The sequence below is a fragment of the Corvus moneduloides genome, chromosome 12 (genome assembly GCF_009650955.1).
Source record: "Corvus moneduloides isolate bCorMon1 chromosome 12, bCorMon1.pri, whole genome shotgun sequence".
Lineage (NCBI taxonomy): Eukaryota > Metazoa > Chordata > Aves > Passeriformes > Corvidae > Corvus > Corvus moneduloides.
The window spans coordinates 10,710,013-10,730,701 of NC_045487.1; the positions used below are offsets into that span (position 1 = coordinate 10,710,013).

General features: G+C 50.8%; 1 protein-coding gene and 1 long non-coding RNA gene across 2 annotated transcripts in view; one reads left to right on the plus strand and one right to left on the minus strand.

Moving 5' to 3' along the window:
- The window catches only part of LOC116450032, a 68,810-nt gene extending 58,609 nt beyond the window's left edge, over positions 1-10,201 (minus strand). The window contains exon 1 of the long non-coding RNA XR_004242637.1: positions 10,057-10,201. This is a non-coding gene — a long non-coding RNA (uncharacterized LOC116450032). The remainder of the gene's footprint in view (positions 1-10,056) is intronic.
- IRX3 (iroquois homeobox 3) lies at positions 7,489-11,451 on the plus strand. Its single transcript, XM_032122066.1, has 4 exons — positions 7,489-8,142; positions 8,659-9,766; positions 10,306-10,372; positions 11,088-11,451. Exons 1-4 carry the CDS (start codon positions 7,921-7,923, stop codon positions 11,140-11,142), a joined length of 1,452 nt encoding a protein of 483 aa, XP_031977957.1. The 5' UTR covers positions 7,489-7,920; the 3' UTR covers positions 11,143-11,451.
- The last annotated feature ends 9,238 nt before the right edge of the window (positions 11,452-20,689 follow it).

Genomic DNA, 20,689 nt, shown 5'->3' on the forward strand with positions numbered 1-20,689 from the left:
CTAAAAAAATACAACTTAGAAAAATACCCCAGTACTAGGTGTCCCCAGTTTATGTCACATGCCGAGTCCCTGTCCTGTATTTCCATGCCTGTCCACACGCTCCTCACTGCACACACCTGCATGCCCAGTTGCCTCAAATTGCCTTCCCCCCGTTGCTCCTTGCTCTCCCGGGTGGTAAAATTCTCCTGGGTATGGAACGGCGGAGCTGCCTGGGAATCTCTGCAGGCTTCACTCTCCCACGGCCCTAGCTCTGGTTTGGGGCATGGGGTTACACCTGACAGGCTTTCCACCCCAGTCGAGTTTTAGTCCTCGGTGACTTGCCCTGTGTCCCACTTCCAGCTGAAGGCGACAATCGCTGCTGGGAATCAAAACATGGCACCGTCCCGGTAACGCTGGCAGAGATGTGGAAATTGGCCATGGAGAGAACAGTGGATAAACCGGGCCATAGGCCGCCGATGCAGGATGCTCTGGACATGCTCCCGCCCATCTCCTCAGTCACTTCCCTTTGCCTGCTTATGTCCAGGACACTCCACGGAGCCTGCCCGGGCCCGGGGCAGGCAAAGCCCGGCTCCCGCCCGCCGAGGAGGTTACAACAGCTTATTTACTTCTCTAAGTGCTAACTCCACCCGGTTATCTGCCAACCGTAGCGTGCTGGTAACCTCCCTGAAGTGTTTGGGTTTTTTTTACAACGTCGTGGCCGGGAGGCGAGGGGACCCCGAGGGAAATGGCGCTGCCCTGGTGGGGCCCGGACATACCGGCCCGGCACCGGTGGGGCTCTCCCAAAACCTGCTCCCTGCACTTCCATCCGGCGTTATTGCAGATCCAGCCTCTTCCACCAAACAACAGATGCAGCCTCTAATGCAAATATTGCCATTTCCCTGCTGAATTAGCCTTGTCACTTAGCCCAGAAGCTGGCAGCGTTAAGCCAGCTTGCATTTTAATTTGGCCCTGAAGTTACTTATTTCATTATTGATCAAACATAATGCTGAATCAATGTTCATCTTGTTACCTGGGCCATTTCCATGTAATACAGTGATAGCACTGCCTGGAGTTACTCATTCCCATCCCAAAGTGACTTTACCATAAAATCAATGCTTGTTTGTTACTGATATAAGGCAGTATCTGTGGGATGAAGAGCAAATAAAGCAGTTACACCACTGCAATCTGAAAGTTTGGACGGAATATGTACGTGAATAAAGACTTTGATATTTAAATATATTTTATCGGCATCAAAATCGTCCTGGCCAGGCCGATGGGACAGAAAATCTGAGGCTGCAAGATGACGGGCTTTGATACTGTAGGTGTTGCCATTTGTAAACGCTACCTGGGACCTAATGCGGGAATCGTTTCTCTATCCAGAGTATCATTACACAGCAGATGTGGGCTGTAAGCTCTTCCGGGAAGGGACTGTTTTGGAAAAATAGTAATTAATACAATAATAATTAATGATTGTGTCACAAGATTAGACTCCACGCAGTGCTATCTTCAGCGCAGCTGCTGCTCTTTTTCTTTGCTTGTGTTTTCCCCTCCAGCTAATAAACCCAGTTACAAATTACACGGAGCCATCCCCATCCCCAGCTCTCCCATGCGGCGGCCGGGGAGTGCTGAAACAACCCACGCGAGGAATGCCCCATTTCGCTGCCACACGGAAAACCTCCAGAGGTGTCGTTTGAGCTGCATTTTCCACGCACAGCACCTCCAGCCGCCCCTCTCCTCGCTCCACACCGGATGCACCGGCCCCAGCCCGGGGGGAGACACCTCCCGGTGGGCTGGGGACGAGGGAAGGGGGTATCCTCCGGGAAAGCCGAAGAGGCACCCTCCCACGGTGGCAGCCCGGGGGGCCGGTCAGGGCATGGGGAGCGGTGAGCCCCCGCAGTGCCGCGCGGGACCGGCTCCCAGCTGCACCGTGCCGAGGTGCGTGCCAGGGAACGGACCAGCAGGGAGCAATAATCTGGGTTTAAACCCGCTGCTAAAACTCGAGAAACCCAGGACACCCTCGGGTGCGGTTTAAAAAAGGCTACAGCCTTCCAGACGCAGCCGGTACCGGAGCCGCGGACATCCTCTCACCAGCGGAGGAAGGTGGGGACCGTCCCGGCCCGAACGATAAGAGCCGGGGCTGCAGACGAGGAAAACGTGGAGGGGAAGTTTCCTGCAGCTATGCGCACTTCGCGCCCACTCCTCCGCCCCCGCGCAGCGCCGGGACCGGCCCCGCCGGACTCACAGAGCCACACTGACACCGGCAAGGCACACCGGCCACTCATTTCGATAGGCGACGGAAAATCTAACTGGGCGCATAAAATATATTGGCATAAAATTAGTGAATTGCACTAACAGATTGTAAATCACCTAAACGGTCAAACCACAGATATGAATCACAAATTCCTATAAAGATTAATGTTTCCTAAGATTCACGACAATTATGCAGTTTTTGGACAAAAGGCTTTTCCCAACCTATCATTCCTGAGCGTTGCTTTTTTTTTTCTGAAGTCTTTCCAGGTTTCGGTGGGGTTTCTAATGAACGATTTACCAAAGGAAAGGCTTTATTAACACGTCTAGAAACTATAAAGTTCAAAGGCAGGGAGAAAGGGAGCGGATCGGAAGTTGGGTAACACAGTATACTGACCTACTGACAACGGTCCGAACGCAAATCAACAAAGCGCCACAACGGTGGGGGGAAAAAAAATCAGATAAATGGAAGGGGGAAAAAAACCCAAGAGGCCAGCTTTGCCCCGGCGGTAACCAGGCTGTGCTCAGAGCTGCCCCCGCAGCCTTCGGCATCTGCTGATAGCCCCTTACCTTTGCTTACCCCCTTGTGGTACACACTGTAGCCTGAGCTGCTTAAAAGCGGAAGAAGCAGGAGGAGAACACGCCTGCGAGCAGAAAGGGGGCATTATTTCTCGAGGAAATAGGTTGGCAGGAGGTGTACGGGACTTCAGGTCTCTCAGGCACTATTTTTCCCTTCTCGCCTCTGTGCAGAACTGGAGATAATACTTGGGGCTGCAGGTAACGGAGTCTGTTCTTATTCAATTTCCCTAAATGGCCTGGAGAGCACTTAAAAGCCCGGAGAGCTTCTGGCCAGCATTTTCTTATTAACTAATTTCACTTCGATCCTATTAAAGTGTATGCTTTCTAACCTTCAAATGAACCTCTCCCTCCCCCTTCTAAAACAAAGCCAATACCTTTTAATGACAGAGTAAAGCTTTTGAAAAGGTTGCTACCTCCTCTCCCAACATTACAGAACGCGTGGTGCATTAACAGCCGCGGAGCACCCACTCTGGCTGCGGGCCCTCCCCGCAGCCACAGGACCCGCAGCACCCGGGGAGGCTCCGCCGAGCCTCGACGGTCCCAGCGCCCTGGAAGGGCCGGCCGAGCTAAGGGCAGTTGTGGACAGAGGGCGCTAGAAAATGAGATTGGGCAGATTTGCCTTATTTCTCTTTGGGAAAATCTCAGCAATAATGGATTTTAAATGGATACATACACTTACCATTTCAAAAGGATTCTGCTGTTTCCTGGTAACGCTCACCACAAATGGTAATAATAAAAGATGAAGTATTTTTTCTCACCTTAGGTCATTAGATTTACAGACAAGGTACTAAATCATTTTAGCTCCCCAAACCTTGAAGGAAAGGCGCGCACACGCTCCTGTCCCTTTCTCTTCTCCTCCCCCTTCTGAAGAAACATGCAACGGGAACAGAGACAAAACGGTCGCCGAGGCTCGAAGAATGTCTCTATTTAATAGTTTACTACTAGTAGTACTACTACTACCGATAATAGTTGAGTTGACATTGGCTGCAGAGTGAGGATTGCCAGTGGCCTCGTCCCAAAGTCTTAACATGAAGGGTCATTAATTGTGTTTTCTTTCCAAATCATATGTCACTGCAATTAACAGATTCTGATCAAGAGACTCCTTTCAGATTGATTCCATATGTGATAAGGAATGTGCAGCTTGTTATCTATCTGTCGCCTTGGAATTATGGAAAAGCTTCAAACGTGTAATTTGAAGAGTCTTTTACACAGCGCTTTGATCTTTCCCTCTATTTTTTAACTCTTGTTTTACTGCGGCCCTTCTCCTAATCCTACTTGTTTGTTTACCCCCCTTCCCCCGGTGGCTGCGCCCCGTCCCTCGTGTCCTGTGGCATGGCGCAGCTCCCACCCTGCACACACCCCGGCACCCCGCGGGAGTCAGCCTGAACCCTCAACCCTGCCTTCAGCTCTCCCGCAACTTCCAGCACGCAGCCTTCGGCTCCTCAGAGGGGCACTGCGGCAGAGAGACACCCCGGGGCCAGGGCCACCTCCGTCCCCGCGGTCCCCCGTGACCTGGAGGAGGGGGGCGCGGCGGGGCTTGAGCGACAAGAACCGAGAGGATGGTCCCAGGGGCATCGGGGCGGGCGCGATGCTGCCCACGGAGAGTGCCCCGTTCCTCAGCCCAGAGCCGGCTGCGGGATCGGGGACGCCCCGCGGCCGCCGGAGGGAGGTTCGATTTTAGCTCGGCGACGCTGTGAGCCGCCGGGAGAGGCGGGAGGCGAGGCCGGGGGGAGGGCGGGCGGGGGTGTGTGTGTGTGTGTTTCGGGTGATAAATCAGGACCCGGTCTCCCTGCTCTGACAGGTCCCGGCCAGGAGACACGTGTCTGGCCGGCCGAAGAGGGCTCCGCCGCCGCAGCTCCCCGGGGGCGGCGGCCGTCGGGCCCGGCGCCGCTGCTCTCCTCGCCGCCCTGCTGGACGGGCCGGCTCCAGCCTCTCCTCATCTCCCTCCGGCTTCAGCCAGGCAAAGCGACTCCCGGTCGGCTTCACTCTTTCCGTGCTATTTCCTCGTCTGTGGGGAACGGGCTTCTCTCCGTTCCCTGCTCGGCTCCCATCCCCGCTTCCCGCTCGCCTTGCCCTGCAAAGCTCCTCTCCTCGCCCGGCACCAGCCGGCCCCAGTGCCGCGCTCGTCCCATCCCGCTGCGGCCCTCCCGCTGCCAGAGGCGTGCGGCGCTTCTTGCCGTGGGCATCGCTCCCGCACCCCGGGAAGACGTCTCTTTTCCTCCCGCTCTTCCCCACCGTTTGCTCTCTTCTCCGCTTTCTTTTCCCTCCCTCTCAGCCAAGAACATCCCTACAGATTTCTCCTCCCGTCCACTCGGTACGGCTATGCTTCCTCTCCGTTTCTTTCCCGTTAATAAACCATCCCTCACCCTCACCCTGACCTGGATCCATTTGCACCCATAAATTTCTCTCCTCCCATGTCTCCCTCTCGGCTGTCCACCACCACTTACCCGCGGCAGCCCCACCCCCCTGCTCCGGGGACCCCCCGGCAGTCCCCATCGCAGCACCGCCCGCCACTGCCGGCGGCTCCCACGGGGACGAACTCATATTGATTGTGCTGTTGATTAAAAATCAGAAAATAATCCCGCCATCTTTGACACTCCGCACCAGACGTGCAGCCACAAAAAGACGGGTCCAGTTTTGTGGGACACGTGTGTACTCCCGTGCCCGCGCGTGGGGGACACAGCCCGACTGTAACGCCGGAGTGGCGAGCACGACCGCATCAGACGGCAACGGATTTATCCCAATTGTCATATCCGCCCCTCTTCTCTCCGGAGTAGATATTTTTAAAAGTTGTGGTCTGCACCCAAACTCTCCGCCGACCCCCTCGACATCGCGTCGCCCCAGCAAGCGCTGCCTCTACAGAAAAGTTTAAAGCACATCAGGACGTGGCGTTCGCTGCCTGTTTTCCTTTTGAGTAAAAAAGAAATAAACTTATAACTGAATTTAATATTATCTCCCCTGCATTGTACTGTCAAAAGCACCAACGTTGAATAGAAGAAAATAAATTCTTCTAACCCAGAGTTGTTTTTGCACTAGATTAGCAGATATGAAATGCTATAAAGATGAACTTAATACGATTAGAGATGTTTCCTACAGATTTTCATATATTGATTCAGGGAATTTTAATTCTGGAGCTTGCTTTGCTATAATCCGCATTTATTACAAGCTGATACAGTTTTATTATAGCAAGCTATCAAGGTCGATTCCTTTAACTGCATAATCTGACATGAATTTCATTTTTAAAGAAATGTAGTTATAAAAATCCATACTGTGGGCACAGTGGTTATATTGTACCTAAATCATATTTTAAAGGCAATAAATCCAGAGAGTATTTAGGAAGAGAGGGGAATACGGTTAAACGGCTCTCCTTCAGCCGCAACTCCTCAAAAGACCTTTCAAACTTTTTGTTTTAGTTAAACACCGAGTATTTTAAAAAGCAGATAACGGTGGCAGGTTCAGGTCTCCTCTCCCCACATGTTGTGTGAACTTTTTAGGTTTCAGCCCAGGCTCTTCCTGTGCCCACATCAGCGGAGCAGGGCACACCGGCGCTTGCCAAAGACGCGCCGTGATTGAACTGTATTTTAACTACTCTTAAAAGGCTAAATTGCAACTCACGCTGGTTTCAGAGAAGGAAAAGGGGAGGAGGGAGGCGCAACAACAACAACATCAATAAAAAAATACAAATCGTAATTTAAAATGTGTGCATCATAAAAAAACCCAAACCCTATTCTGTAATTAAACCGTATCTTGACTTCTTCCCAACAGTTCCTTACAAACCCGTGCCACTGCTCCCTTTGCAAATGTTGCACGTACCAGGTACTTCCTTCTTAGCCTTGTAGTGATTCAGAACAGAGGGAATAAGCAAAATGATCATAAATTTCCTAATTAGAGATTTCGCACCAAGACAAAAAGGTGTTAATGAGTTTAATTCCAGTGCCTGTCATTGTCCCTTTTTTCACACCACTTATTTACTAATGGCCCAGAGGGCTGCTCCCGTCTCTCCTTTGTTAAGATTTTAATTTGCCTTCTTTTCTGCCTTTGATGTAAAATTGTGACCTACAACTCTTTGAAGTCCCTTATTAGGAGGAAAATTAACTTAGCTTTTCCACTGTATCTGCGCACTGTTAGCCCAGACAAAATGTAGAGAACTCCTTAAAGATCCAGTACATTAGGAAATTTTTCAAGGTAGTTCTGGAAATGCAAATTTTAAAAAATGCAGTAGACTTTTAAATCTATATTAGGAGATGTAACCCTCAAAGGACCGAAGAGGGGGAAGGGAAGGAGGGAATATCTTAATAAAGAAAACAAAATTATTCCGGGCAAGGAAAGGTTGTAAATCTTAAAACCTGAAAAGGGGAACTGGGGGATGGTGTTGGTGTGAGCCTTTATTTTTTAAATGTCACAACTTTTCCCTGTCCCTCTCGTGTACCGTTCACAAATGACACCCCGGCTTCCTATGCTCTGAGTGAGAGTGGGCTAAGAAAGAAATTATATCTAAATCTATCTCTGTATAATTAGAATACCATGAGGCAGGGTTAAACCTTTGTAAAACACACAACTGATTGGCGATCGCTAAAACGAGATTTGAAAGCAACTCAAATAAAAGATCGCGACGTCAGTAAACAGATTTAGAAAAAAAAAAAAAGGGGGAAAAAAAAAGCAGCTAGTGACAAACCCGGCGAGAGCGAGCTCTGGGCATGAGAGAGAGAGGGAGGCAGAGGGAGAGAGAGACTTAAAAGAAATAGGAGGGGCTTGTGAGAGACTAGAAATGTCAATCAGAGCCCAGAGTCCCAATAATCTCAGGCAATCTGTTAGGACCTGACCTGGGTCCACTCAGATCAATAGGAAAAGTGAGAGAAGAAAGAAGCGATCGGATCGTTTACCGCGGCGGCCGAGGACAGGAGGGAGCCCGCGGCCTCCGCGCACCCCCGGCTCCCCCCCATGTCTGCCGGAGTTTGCGGGAGGCGCTGAAAGTGCGGACGGCCGGCGAGGGCGAGCGACCCGGCTCCCTCCTCCGCTCCCGGCCCTGCTACTTTCTACCCTTTCTCTCCCTTCTTCCTCTCGTCTCCCCCCCTCCTCTTCCTCCTCCCCCCTCCCCTGCCCCGCTCCCCCACCATGTCTTTCCCCCAGCTGGGCTACCAGTACATCAGGCCGCTTTACCCGGCGGAGCGCCCGGGGAGCGGCGGCTCCCGCGGCGGCGCCGAGCTGGCCCCGTCCGGGACCCTCTCCAACGTGCTCTCCTCCATGTACGGCGCGCCCTACGCCGCCGCCGCCGCCGCCCAGGGTTACGGAGCCTTCCTGCCCTACGCCGCAGAGCTGCCCATCTTCCCCCAGCTGGTAAGAGGCCCCCGGGGCTCGCCGCTCGCTCCCCGGGGCGCTCGGTTCGCGCTGGGGATCGGCCCGGGGGGAGCCGGGGGAGACTCCGGGAAGGCTGTCTGGGGAGAGACGGGCGCTATCGCCGCCCTGCCCCGGAGAGCCGCCGGAGAGGGGCAGGGCTGGAACGGCGGCCCCGCAGCTTCCCCCCGCTCCGCCCGGGGGTTTGACGGCCGCGGGGACCGGCCCCAGCAGCCGCCGGCCCCGCCGGGCACACGCAAGTGGGGAGCCGGTCCTGCCCCTGAGGCACCCCCGGGCACCGGCTGCCGCCTCGGCCGGGTGGCCGCCGGCGGGGCCCGGGCTGCCGGGGCCGCAGCGCGCCCGGGATCGGTGCTGGGGCGCTCCGCGGTGGGGGAGGCAGCGCGGCCCGGCCGCCGCGCCGGTGCCGACGGGCTCCGTTCCCGGTAACGGCGGCGGGACAGAGCGGACCCGGGCCCCGCGCACTATCTCAGCTGGGCCGTCCCTTCCCTCTCGCTGCAGGGCGCCCAGTACGAGCTGAAGGAGAGCCCGGGGGTGCAGCACGCCGCCTTTCCCCCCCACCACCCTGCCTTCTATCCCTACGGGCAGTACCAGTTCGGGGACCCGTCGCGGCCCAAGAACGCCACTCGGGAAAGCACCAGCACCCTCAAGGCCTGGCTCAACGAGCACCGGAAAAATCCCTACCCCACCAAGGGCGAGAAGATCATGCTGGCCATCATCACCAAAATGACCCTCACCCAGGTCTCCACCTGGTTCGCCAACGCACGGCGGCGGCTCAAGAAGGAGAACAAAATGACCTGGGCCCCCCGCAGCAGAACGGACGAGGAGGGCAACTCCTATGGGAGCGACCACGAGGGGGAAGAGGACAAGAGGGAAGACGAGGAGGAGATCGACCTCGAGAACATCGACACCGAGAATATCGAAAGCAACAAGGACGAGCTTGAGGACGATCTACAGGATGCTGACCTCCTGCACTCTGACTCCAAGACGGACTCGGAGGGATCCGAGGGCTTTGAGGACCTGCCCGGCTCCGAGGAGCGCTACGACAAGGCCTCCGAGGGGGAGCCACACCACCTCCGCCACCACCACCTGCACCACCATCACCATCACCACCACCACCACAAGTGCGAGCTGTCCTCCACGGCCGCGCCCGTCGGCCCGGAGCCCCTCAAACCGCCGCTCCCGCCGCCGCCTCCCCACCTCTCGCCCCCCTCCTCTGCCTCTTCCTCCGCTGCCTCCTCCCCGACGGACGGCGCTTTGGCCGGCACCTTGCCGAAACCCAAGATCTGGTCGCTGGCCGAGACGGCCACCAGCCCGGACAACCCCCGCAAGTCTCCTGGCGGCGGCTCTCCGCCGGCGGCCGCCCCCCAGCCGCTGCCGCTGCCCACCCCGCCGCCCCACAGACTCGTCTCCTCCTGCCCCCTGGGCAAGTTCCCCAACTGGACCAACCGCGCCTTCCCGGCCCATCACCACCACCACCCCCCGCACCCGCTGGCCTTACTGAACACTCCCCACCTGCTGGGGCTGGGGGCCGCCTCCGCCGCTCCCCCCGCCGCCGCCTTCCCGCGGCCCGCGGACCAAGCGCAGAGCGCGGAGCCCGTCGGAGCAGGTGACCGCTGAGGGACGCGGCGGGGACGGGCCGGGCCGGCAGCCGCCGCGGGGTTCGGTGGTGCGGTGCGGAGCGGAGCGGCGCGGAAGGCCCCGCGGGGCCGTGTGCGTAGGACCGCGGTGGGGGCCGCTGGCCCCGCGCGTTTCTGACGGTGCCCCGGGCCCGGCGCGGTCCGGCTCGGCGCGGAGCAGCCGTCGGGGCGCAGGTGGCGGCGGGCGGGCGGCCGCGGGGACCCTGGGGGCTGTGGCGGGGGTCTCCTGGCCAGGGCAGCCTCGGTCCTCGAGAATTACCTTCCTCCAACGGAGATAATTTTTGTTGCTGTTGTTGTCGCTTTTGCGGGAAGGACCCGGCCGCCAGGTCAGGCTCGCTCCGGGGTCAGTGTGTTTCCTCTGACGGTCACCTCTGCAGCAGAGCAGTTGTTGTGTCTTATTTGCAACTCGCTGAGAAAAGAGCTTAAATCTCGAGGCTTAATTCAGGGATGGGAGGAAAAAAACGGGGGCTATAAAGGAACACTTTTTTTTTTCCCCTTCTCTTTTTAGATCGATCTAGTGCCTTGGAAGTAGAGAAAAAGTTACTAAAGACAGCTTTCCAGCCAGTGCAGAGGCGGTAAGAGATGGCTCCCTCCGTCTCCTCGGGATGTATGGAGGCAGTTGTAAATGGTTAGCTTATTTTCTCCGCTTCTTTAGGTCCCCTTTCCAGGGCGGTTTCTTGTTCTTCCTCTGCGTGCGTGGTGGGTTATCCTGATTATATATTTTCTCTGCTGTTCTCCGTTGTGGCCCCCGGGAGCGATTCCCGCGGGCAGGCCGAGCCGCGCTCGGGGGCGTTGGGGCTGCGCGGCTGCGGAGCCCGGGCGCGGGTCGCCCCTGGCCGGGAGCGCACCCCTGAGCCCCCGCAGCGTGGATCACCACCCACCGCTGTCGCTTAGCCGGGGAGAGAGGCACCGAGGCAGCAGAAAATAGTAAAATAAAATAATAATAATAATAATAATAATAATGACAGCGAAACAAAAAAACCCACCCAGAGTATGAAAGCTGAAGAGACTGAGCCCTTCCACCCCGAATTTGGCATAGCAGTCACTCAATTTCAATGAGAAACCAATTACCCTTTTGATTGATTGAATACACGGGGATCGGGCCCGCCGTGTTTTCGTAGCTAAATACATTTACTATAAGTCACTCTGACAGCTTTTTATATTTATAAATCTATTAAAATAATAACAACAACAACAAAACCAGAGCTACCTAGAGTTACAAATATTGTGCCAACCCAAGCTCACTAGAAATCCTATTAAATATTTTTTTTTCTGTGTCATTTTTTCCAGGCCCCAGAACCAACTTGACGCCGCTATGGTTCTATCGGCGCTCTCATCATCATAGTTAATTTTTTATTGTTGTTGTAATGATTGTAAAAAATCTCTGTATAGTTACAACTTGTAAGCATGTCCGTATATTAAAACTCAAAAGGAAAAAAAATACCCGCTTCTGTACTATCACCTGGGTTAGCTGAGCTGTGAGGTTTTTTCGGAAGTCCAAGTGAGAATTAGGTGTTTCCCTTTTTTTTTTTCTTTTGTTGTTGTTGTTGTTTGTTTTTGTACATACCGTAAAAATGTACATATGTGTGAACCAAATTGTACAAGAAAGTATATATTTTTGGCTAATAAATAAACTGTTGCCACTTTGACTACATTCTCGTTTCCCCCCTCTGGAGTTGTTTTCCTCCCGCAGTCCCGCCCCCCTCCTCCTCCACCCCCCTCCCGGTCGGTTACTGTTTTTCCGCGGCTGCCGGGAGCGGCTCACGGTCGGGCGGAGCGCGGGCGGCGGGGCCGCGGCGGCCGGGCCGGGTCAGCGGCGGGGCCGTGCGGTGCCGGGCCGCCCTTCCTGCGGCGGCGGCGGCCGCATCGCTGGAGCCGCAGCGCCCCCTGCAGGCGCCGCCGTGCCCCGGGGGCGGAGGGTGCGCGGGTCCGTGCGCGGGTCCGGGGGCAGCCCGCGGGGCGGCCGGCCGATGACCCACCGCCCCCGCGGCCCGTATTACCGGGGGCCGCTATTAACCCCCTCCCTGCCCCGCCCCCGCGCAGCGCAGGGCAGCGTGGAGCCGCGGGGCGGTTAATTGAAAGGAACCTTCGGGGGTCGGTGGTGCCGCCGCGGGTCGGCAGCGCAGCTGCGTTAGTTCTGCCGCCTCCTCCCCTCCTGTTTTCGCGCATCCAAGGGGTCAGTTTTGGGGTGCTCGCCACAGGCTCTCTGTGCCGCTGAGCGGGCCCGGGGCTGCCCACGGCGGGGGGGCTGGGGCATCCCTCCGCTCCCGGGAGTTGGCATTCGGGCGGGAGATACCGGCCGGAACGGGGGCACCGAGCAGCAAGACACAGCGGCGAGCCCCAGCGGGGAGCCCCGCTCCGCTTCGGACGGGCGGGCCGTGCGCTCCGCCGCCCCCGGGCCGGTCCGCGCTCTCCCGGCCCCGGGAGGTGCCGGCTGCGCCTCCGAACGCCTCGCCCCGGGAGCCGCCGCCTCCAAAACTTGTAGCTTCGCTTCCCCGGCAAGGTGCTGGAAGTCGGCCAAATCTGGGAAAGGTCCCTTCTCGCTAGGAAACCATCCCAAAGGGAGTGTTGGTAGGAGGGCGAGGGCCGGTCCCTTCTCCCTTCCCCTTCCCAGCAGCCGGTGCCCGCGGATGGCTGTGCTCATCCCCCCGGCTGACGGGGCAGCTCGGGCAGGTAGAGCTTGTGGGGCGGCTCCCTCCTGCTTTTCTTCCCAGGCTTTTCCTTCTCTTCCGGGGAGATGTGTCCCCTACCTGTCCTCTCCTTACAGTCCTGGAAACGGCATAATTATAGTGGTGGTGATTAAATAGCTGGTGCTTTTCTCATTTTGGTGACAGACCCCGCAGAGGGGGAGGGTGCTCAGAGCTAGGAAGCAAGAGTTAAAATGAAGTTAAAGTACAAACAGAAGCACATAGCTGACATGCTTCAAGTTTAGACAGTACAAGATATGCAAATGCGCAGGGCTGCGCTGTATTGACATTTTGAGGTCATAGTGATAGGAATGTATTATTTATAGGATTGGGTTGCACTAGGCCGATAAACTACATCTTAAATCCTAGGCATTTGGAAGTGATAAGATTTATATATATGCTTAGACTATATGTGTGCCTGTATACACACATTTTATATAGTGTTTTAATGTTTCACAATTAATATTCTTCCTGACTGGCATTACGATGGGGGAGACCCCTCTCCTGGTGTGCGCCTGCAGCCTCCCTGGCTGCTGTTAGCAATGGCTGGGAGCAGAGGAGGCCGGGGAAGGGACCCACAGAGTTTGCGGCAGTGTTGTGATCTCTGCTTTTTCCCCCCCGTGTCTTCTTCCTTTCCCCATATGTCCTTTCTGGCCACAGCTCACCCTAGAAACAGCTTTTGCCTCTTTGCAGCCCCATGCAGCTTTCTGTCTTTCTGCCAGGAACTGTTCCCACTCTTTCACTCCGACAGGCTCCTGAAATGGGGGAATCTCTGTGGGTGGGGGGTTAGAAAACAGATCGTTTCTCATGTAAATTTTATCCAGTCTCTCTGCACTTTGTATCCCTCTTTTTCCTTAGCCAATTCTAGCTGAGGGAAAAAAAAAAAAAAAAAGATTAATGGCATCTAAAATGGGAGGGGTGGGGGGAGAGAAAGCTAGAGGCAAATTTCCACATCCCCTTCCTCTGGGTGTCCTGGTGCGTTTTCCATAGAAACTTTCACACAGTGGCTTAAACGGGATGGAAGAAAATAATGCAACCATGATGGGAAAACAATTGCATCCCCAGCTTTCTACCTCCATTAAAGGCTCCTTTGCCTTTGCACAGAGGCCCTCAGCTCCCTGTGCCCACAGAGCCCTCTCCCTTCACTCTGACCATGGGGATGCTCCTGCAGCAGCGGTGTGGAAGCCATGGGAAAGCTGCCCCTTTGGCTTCTGGAAGTGAGAACTTGGTTTCCCTGTGGGGGGAAAGCAGCCTTTGTGCCTGCCTGGCTTCCCTATGTGGAGAAAATTCCCATTAATTTTGTGAGGAAACATTTTGTTATGTGTGTTTCAACAAAACATTGAAAATCCTACATGTATTTTTTTTTTCAGAAATCCCTCTCTCAGTTTGACAGCCTCGCTGGAGCCCCAGCCAGGCCTGCCTGAGACGGCACAGAGAGGCCTCCCTCTCCCTTCTCCCTCTCTGTTGGCTTCTCTTTTCCTGTCTAATCAATTATCTCCCTAGCTAGTCCTTCTCAAAGGTGAGAGCTCATTATGCATATTCATAAATCACAGCTCCCAGACCTGACACTGATTGATGTAATCATCTCCCGCACGCTCCCTGTCTGTGCGGGGCCAGCCAGAGGAAGCGTTGGCGAGGAGGATGAGGCAGGAGGCAGGAGAAAGAGACTTCCAACTTGTCAGACCCAGTTCTGGTGGGAGCAGCCGGCCGGGCGTAGCGGGCTGTGTCAGGCTCCCCATTCAGCACAGCCAAAGTGCCCATCACGGCCCGGGATAAGACAGGAGAAAGCCCTGAGAGCTGGGAAACAGCAGTGAGCCGCCTCCAGCACAGCGAGCTGTTATGCAGGCAAAGTCACAAGAGTAAGGAAAAGATCCAGCACAATTTTCACAATCAGACATCAGACCATGCATTAAAATATCCTCTCAAATTTTTCACGTTAGCTGATGCACTTGCTGTTGTTTTCCTTAGATAGTTAAAACTGGTTTATTCCTGTAAGAACAGATATATGTGGTCTGGATTCTGATCATGAGTATTTAGATATGCGATATAGCAAATATCTTCAGTATTATATCGTCAGTAGTTGTACTGTATTAAAAAAACAAACTTGTGAACTGCGTTAGTTGCTGTTGAAAGGATGTGGGAGCAGAAGGGCTCCTCCAGCCCGGACTACCAGCTTTCCAGATAGGAACGTAAACCTCAGCTGTGACTGGTTTCCCAGTATGTACTTCAATATGGCACTGTTCAAGATGCTGTTCAGATTATGTGGTTTACCTGTATGGTTAATGTTTACACTTTTAAAATACCTCTTTTTATCACTTTGATCAGAACTATCAGTGTACTAAAGTAATAATACAAAAATATATGCCCTGGTAATCATAACAAGATACAAATCAAAGGGAACCCTAATCGAGTACTTTTGAGTGTTATCTTCCTTGTTAACAAATGGTAATAAGAAAATTAAGGCTTATAGCTTGCTTGTGTTTTATCTAAGAAAACCAATAAAGATATCAGATGTTCTTTATTTTATATGTTTGAATGTAAAGCAGAATAATGAAGAACATGTACTTTCTAAGGCTTCATTTGCTTTATGGGCATTAACCCTTCAGGATGCCAGTGAAATTCTGAATTTGCAGAATGAGGATAAGCCTGTGCTGCCACCCAGGGTTTTGAGGCCCAGCTTTGCTGCAGTCAAGACAACATCTTTTTTTATTAAATGCTGAAATTGGAACAAAGCAACAATGGCCGCTTGCTAGCTGTGCATGTCCAACAGGCCTCTTTACTATTCAGCAAATGGAAGATATTAAACAACATTTTGCTTAAAGGTACACTGAGGCCATTTCCATTAGGACATGGTGTCATTCATTTATTCACATGTTAAGTGGATGTCCTTGTGGCTAATGAGTAATAATCAACAGTGACTCCGCTTTATTCCTTTGCTCCCAGCAATGTTAAATACTCTGATGGAGTCTCTTTGCTGACACACTAGAGAATATGGTTAAAAAGTGCTAAAGGACATTTGCAGCATAGAGCAGCCATATACACACGTGCTGGAAATAGCACTTTTATTACAGTCTATTCTATGAGGCTTTGTTCCTGTTTAAGGGATGGCACGTGGAAACTGCTGATATTTATTTGAAGATACTTTACACCTTAAAAGCCGGAAACTCTTTCAATTTGAGAGTCAATGTGATAATTGCCAGGAGATGAGCTCTCATCCAGCTGGTTTCTGAAAAAATCCAACTGCACCTTATGATAGCTCTAGATTCTGCACATGACTTCAGATAAATCCTTAGTGTAGGAGGGATTTCGGACAAAACCTTTCCTGCAAAAAATCTAGTTTGACATTTATTTTATAAAATAAAGTAACTCCCCTACCAGCAACTAATTAATTTTATTACATCAACTGAAGCAGCTAAGTAGACTAATAAAATATATTAATCTATATTTTTTCCTTTGCATGATTGTTTACACTGGAGTCTGCAGCTTGGTTGTCTCCCATGTCAATTCCTAAAATTTGAAAGGTATAAATGAATCATTCTTGGTCCTGATTAAGCTTAAGTTAGAAATATAATATGTCAATCAATCTGGTTGGAAATGTTCCTGCTGTCTAAGTTGGTTATGCAAAACACTCTAAGGTGTGTAGGCATGCTCAATTAGGTCAAGGGATCTGATGGCACTCCTAGCCATGAATGTGTGTCACTCGGATTCCTCATTATTTTTAGCAGTGGTGAAAATGCATGTCAGTAGGCCAGCTAGCCAGGCTAGAATAAAATTACTTTCTGGGTATGCATAAACCTGAGGTTTTAATACATTAGTATTATACTTATTTTCAAGCAAAACAGGGAAAAGAAAATATCTCTCTCTCAAATATATGACTCACTCTATTGGATTTCTCAGCGATCATTGGTACAATTCACACTGGACTTTGCAATACTCAAGATACCTTAGCCGTAAAATTTAAGTGCCTAAAAACATAGATGTAATGTGAAATTAGATACAAGGAGTAAAACATTGATTTTCTCTGTTACAGTCTTACTTGCTTCCAAGAAAGATAAAGCTTCACTAGGAGATCAGACCAGCCCCATTCCAAAATAATTTAATGATAAAGGACACTTGAGATGGCTAATGAACAGCAACACCAGTGCTGCTCTTCTCAGATGGAAACTTTTGCAAGTGATTCCTATAGAGGACAATGCCAGAAATGTTTGCTTGATAGACAGATTTCCTCTGGTGTGCTAAATCATACCCTGATACTAACACAAATGTTTCTGTGCAATAACAGGGGGAAAAAAAAGCCCAGAAAAGAAAATTTCAGTTCTCATTCCTGCCCTCCTGCACCTAGTGTATTTGCTGAGATTACTTGAATTAGCTAAATGACCGGGGTTAAATCCTCTGGTTTTTAACTTTCCATGCTGGTACCTTGAACCACACCAAGACCTTGGGTTTGGGTACAAGAAATGGAATGAGAAACCAGCTAAACAGGAGTCCAGCCTGGTTTTGTTATGCAAAACCCCCAAGCAACCAAATCTAAATGCCAGGAACTGGTAATCTAAAAGAAAAACACTGCTTCCAAGAACCACAGGCAAGACTAGTACCTCAGGTAAGGCTGGGGCTTCTTAAACAGGGGGCTTAAATGTGGTGTTAAAGATGGCCGTGTTCCTTTAAGGGCAGCACCATGCAGCTAATATTTTCTTTACTGCCAATAAAATGCAATTAAATCTCATGAATTAATATATTCACTTCAGGAAGAATTCCCATTCTTTTCTTCAGATATCAAAATGGAGCCATCATCAGTCAGTTAGTTAAATAGGGGAATCCAGAGAGTAAGTAAATGGAAGAGCTTTCAAATGCAGGGCTGAAAAATGCCCAATGAATGTGTAGGGGCTTCAATAAAAAGATTTTGACTTGTGTTTTCACCCCTTTCCCACTTTGCTCATTGTTTACTGACACTGCTGTGGACACAGCATTCAGTCCCTGCCCGCCCCAGCCCTGGGATGTAAAAATGTCATCTCTATTGTGCTGCTGGGCTTGCTTTGATGCTGCCGCAGCCCTTTGTATGCCCTTCTCAATCCCTTTATAAGGCTGTCCTGATTGTCCATACTGAACATCACCACAAAAGCTCGTCTTATTGAGAAAATAAAATAGTCAGAGAGGGGCCAAATGACGGGAGATTGGGCCTTTGCTGTAAAAGACCTACTATTCACATTCAACAGTCATTTTTTCATCAAGGAATTGCAAAGTTGGGACTGCGACCGTGCCAGCAAAGCCATTTTAGACACTTTCTTATTAAATTTTTATTTATAATTACTTTTATGATTAAGGTTTTTTTTCTTTTTAATAGCTCATGTAATAGTGAGGACAAACATTAAAGCCTAAGAGCAATTTTGGAGGGTATTTCTGCCTTTTCAAAGAAAAACTAGTGTATAACTCTAATGTATCATTCATCTGGGAAGTTTAGACAGACAGATTGTGTGGAAAATCAACTACATATAAACTACAAGAAAGGCTTCTTGTGATAACAAAACAAGCAAGAAACAGACCCCATCTCCCCCTGCTATGTAAGAGTGCACACATTTGCAACCCAGAACCGGAGACCAAGGGTTTAAATTGTCAGTCTGAAAAACCTCTACCCGTTGTTCTTCCACCTAATGCTATCCTAACTTGTACCGAGTGTCTGTGGGTAGGATGGAGACAAAGGCTGGATAAGGTCTTATTCTTTGGGAATGGGCTATCCGAATGGGAGGACGGTGATTTCATGGCTTTTGTTGCTGAGGTTAGGGACCGAATTCTCTCACCGAATTAGAATAGTAACAAGTGGGACTGGGGATCTCTGGGGCTTTTGTAGTGCACTCATCTGAGAGATTGTGCTTTTCTCAGCCCTTCAGATTTATTTTGCCAAAGTTACAGGGCAATTATGGAAATGCGCCCTTTGAAGCTGGGCCGATTTCTCTTTATTTTCTCTCCCCCTGCCCAAAGCAAAGCCTCCCTTGCCTCCATTCTTCAACAAGTTGGCAGTCATTAGGCAGTGGGGTTTTGAGCAGCCATTCAAATATTCTTTTGAATAGTGCGAGAAAGTTTTAATAAATATGTGTTAAAAAATAGACTTTGAAGCTTTTTGGGAAGGAAGTGTAAAATAGTAGCAAGGTAATGGCGTCCCAGAAAATAGGCTCTCTGTGTGCCAGGTGCCGGAACACGAGATGCCGCCCATGAAAAGAGGCTCAGTGTGCTGGGACTGGGGCTGGCCAGTGGCATGGGGGGTGTTTGCCAGGTGACCACCTGGGTGCTCCTGCCGTGCCACGCTGGTACAGTTGGCAGCTCCGCAGCAGCGCCGTGCCCCTCATCCCTCACACGTCCCTGACAGGAGGCCCAGGACAAACAGCATTGTACTTTCTCACCTTTGTACATTATTTATCATTGGAGTTTGGAATCTCAGTGCTGCATGTGAACTAAGGTGACATATTTTTTACCTTACTTGCTACACTAACGCTAAGTAAATATGTCTGAAACCAGATGGTGAGACCTGGAGCTAGGCAGGTTGTGACCAGGACTGCTTTTTGCCCAGAAACTCGGTTCTGCAAAAAAGTTTTTTTCAATCTCTACCCCCTTTCCTTATTTGTAGTAGACTTCTTTGCTCTTTTAAGATAAATTGGTGTTTTTCTGAGCTATTTAACAAATGTTATGGGCCAATTCAGACTTGGTATAAGAGGGAGGAGATACTTTTGATGTCCCTGGAAGTTACATACACTTACACAGGGCCTGGCATAAAATGTGGACTTTCCATCATCACCAAAACATGGTAGAAATATTAAGGTTTCTTGTCTGAGTTTTGTAACTGAGATACGAATACATTTTTTGCTCTCTGTAGGGTTTATGAGTGATCTTTGGACCACAAACTCAGCCACATGGAACATAAGAGATTTGTGTTTTCTGGATGTTAGGGCTTGCAAATTTTGGAGCAGAAAATTCCTCTTAAATGTGAATGTGTTTAAGAGAACGAAAATCCAGCTCAGACCTCTGCAGAAGTGTGCTTACAATAAAGTAATACAAATATTTCTCATGATGGGTGCAGAAGGTTTAGTGTCACATCTGTAACATGCAGCACTGCACAAAAAAGTGTAACAATTTTCACGTGAGCTGGGCTCAGTGGAGTTGCAGAAGGTACCATTGGAGACCATCATATCCCCAATCTTCTTCCCATCCTCCTCCCCTAGTTCCCTTGCACATATCCAAATTTCTTCCCCAGTCTCACACGAGCGCTTCCAATACCCTCCCTATTCGTGTGTACCTTCCCCCAGTCTGGGATCATCTCAACTATTCTTGAACTCATCATATTATTGGGATCCAGTAGTCTGTCCAAACCGGATCCATTGTTTAAAAGCCCTCCAGGAGCTTTGGGGTGTCTGATTCATTTCAATGTATACCTGGATCTGGTGTACTCCATTTTGTAATAAAGAGAGGAGGACTTGTGGGGTACAGACCTAGGTTCAGGTTTGGGTAAAAAATAGGTTTAGGTTCTAATGTGCTGGTCTACTCCAAGAACAGTTCTAATCTTAAAAGCTTAAAACTCAGGTTAAGAAAAGGCAAACTTGCTAACAATATTGAGAAGCTCTCCCATACAGGATAGGGAGTTGACTACTCTAAAAAACAATAGTATTTGTGCCATCTGGCACAACCCTGGGAAACATGCAATGGGGCAAGTGATGATATCTTGCTGGGCAAATAATCTAGGGAAATTGTTGCAATCCTTCCATTTCTGCCTTTGACAATCCCTATTTATTTATTTATTTTTAAATCTACATGAAAAACAAAAAACACACTTAAGTTTTGAGCCTCAAACTTGTCACAGTGTCTGGCTTTCTACTATTTTAGGCTTTAAACTCCAGTAATTAAAAAGAATTTGAATCATACTTGCAAATGCAGTTGCTGAGCGCAGGGTTGGCCAGCTTCCCCAGGTGAGGGCCCTTGAGCAGTCAGACTTCTCCTTCCTGGCAGCTCCAGCCTGCAGGTGGTTTGGGGGACGCCTTGTATTAATCTGGCCTTGAGGCCACAGAGACATAGATCACCATGACGAAGTCTCTGCCTGGAGGAAAAGGTCACAGATTTTGAATACTTTAGATATTTTGTAAGCCACTTCTGAAGATTGTAAAGAAAATGGGTTTCCATGTTCAGTGCTGTCAAAAATGACCCTCAGGATGCAACGCTTCT

Bases quoted from the DNA above. Each gene is read 5' to 3' on its own strand.
- IRX3 (XM_032122066.1), top strand. From the start codon at position 7,921: ATGTCTTTCCCCCAGCTGGGCTACCAGTACATCAGGCCGCTTTACCCG. The intron at 8,143-8,658 runs GTAAGAGGCCCC...CTCTCGCTGCAG, and splicing joins TGCCCATCTTCCCCCAGCTG to GGCGCCCAGTACGAGCTGAA. The intron at 9,767-10,305 runs GTGACCGCTGAG...TTCTCTTTTTAG, and splicing joins CGCGGAGCCCGTCGGAGCAG to ATCGATCTAGTGCCTTGGAA.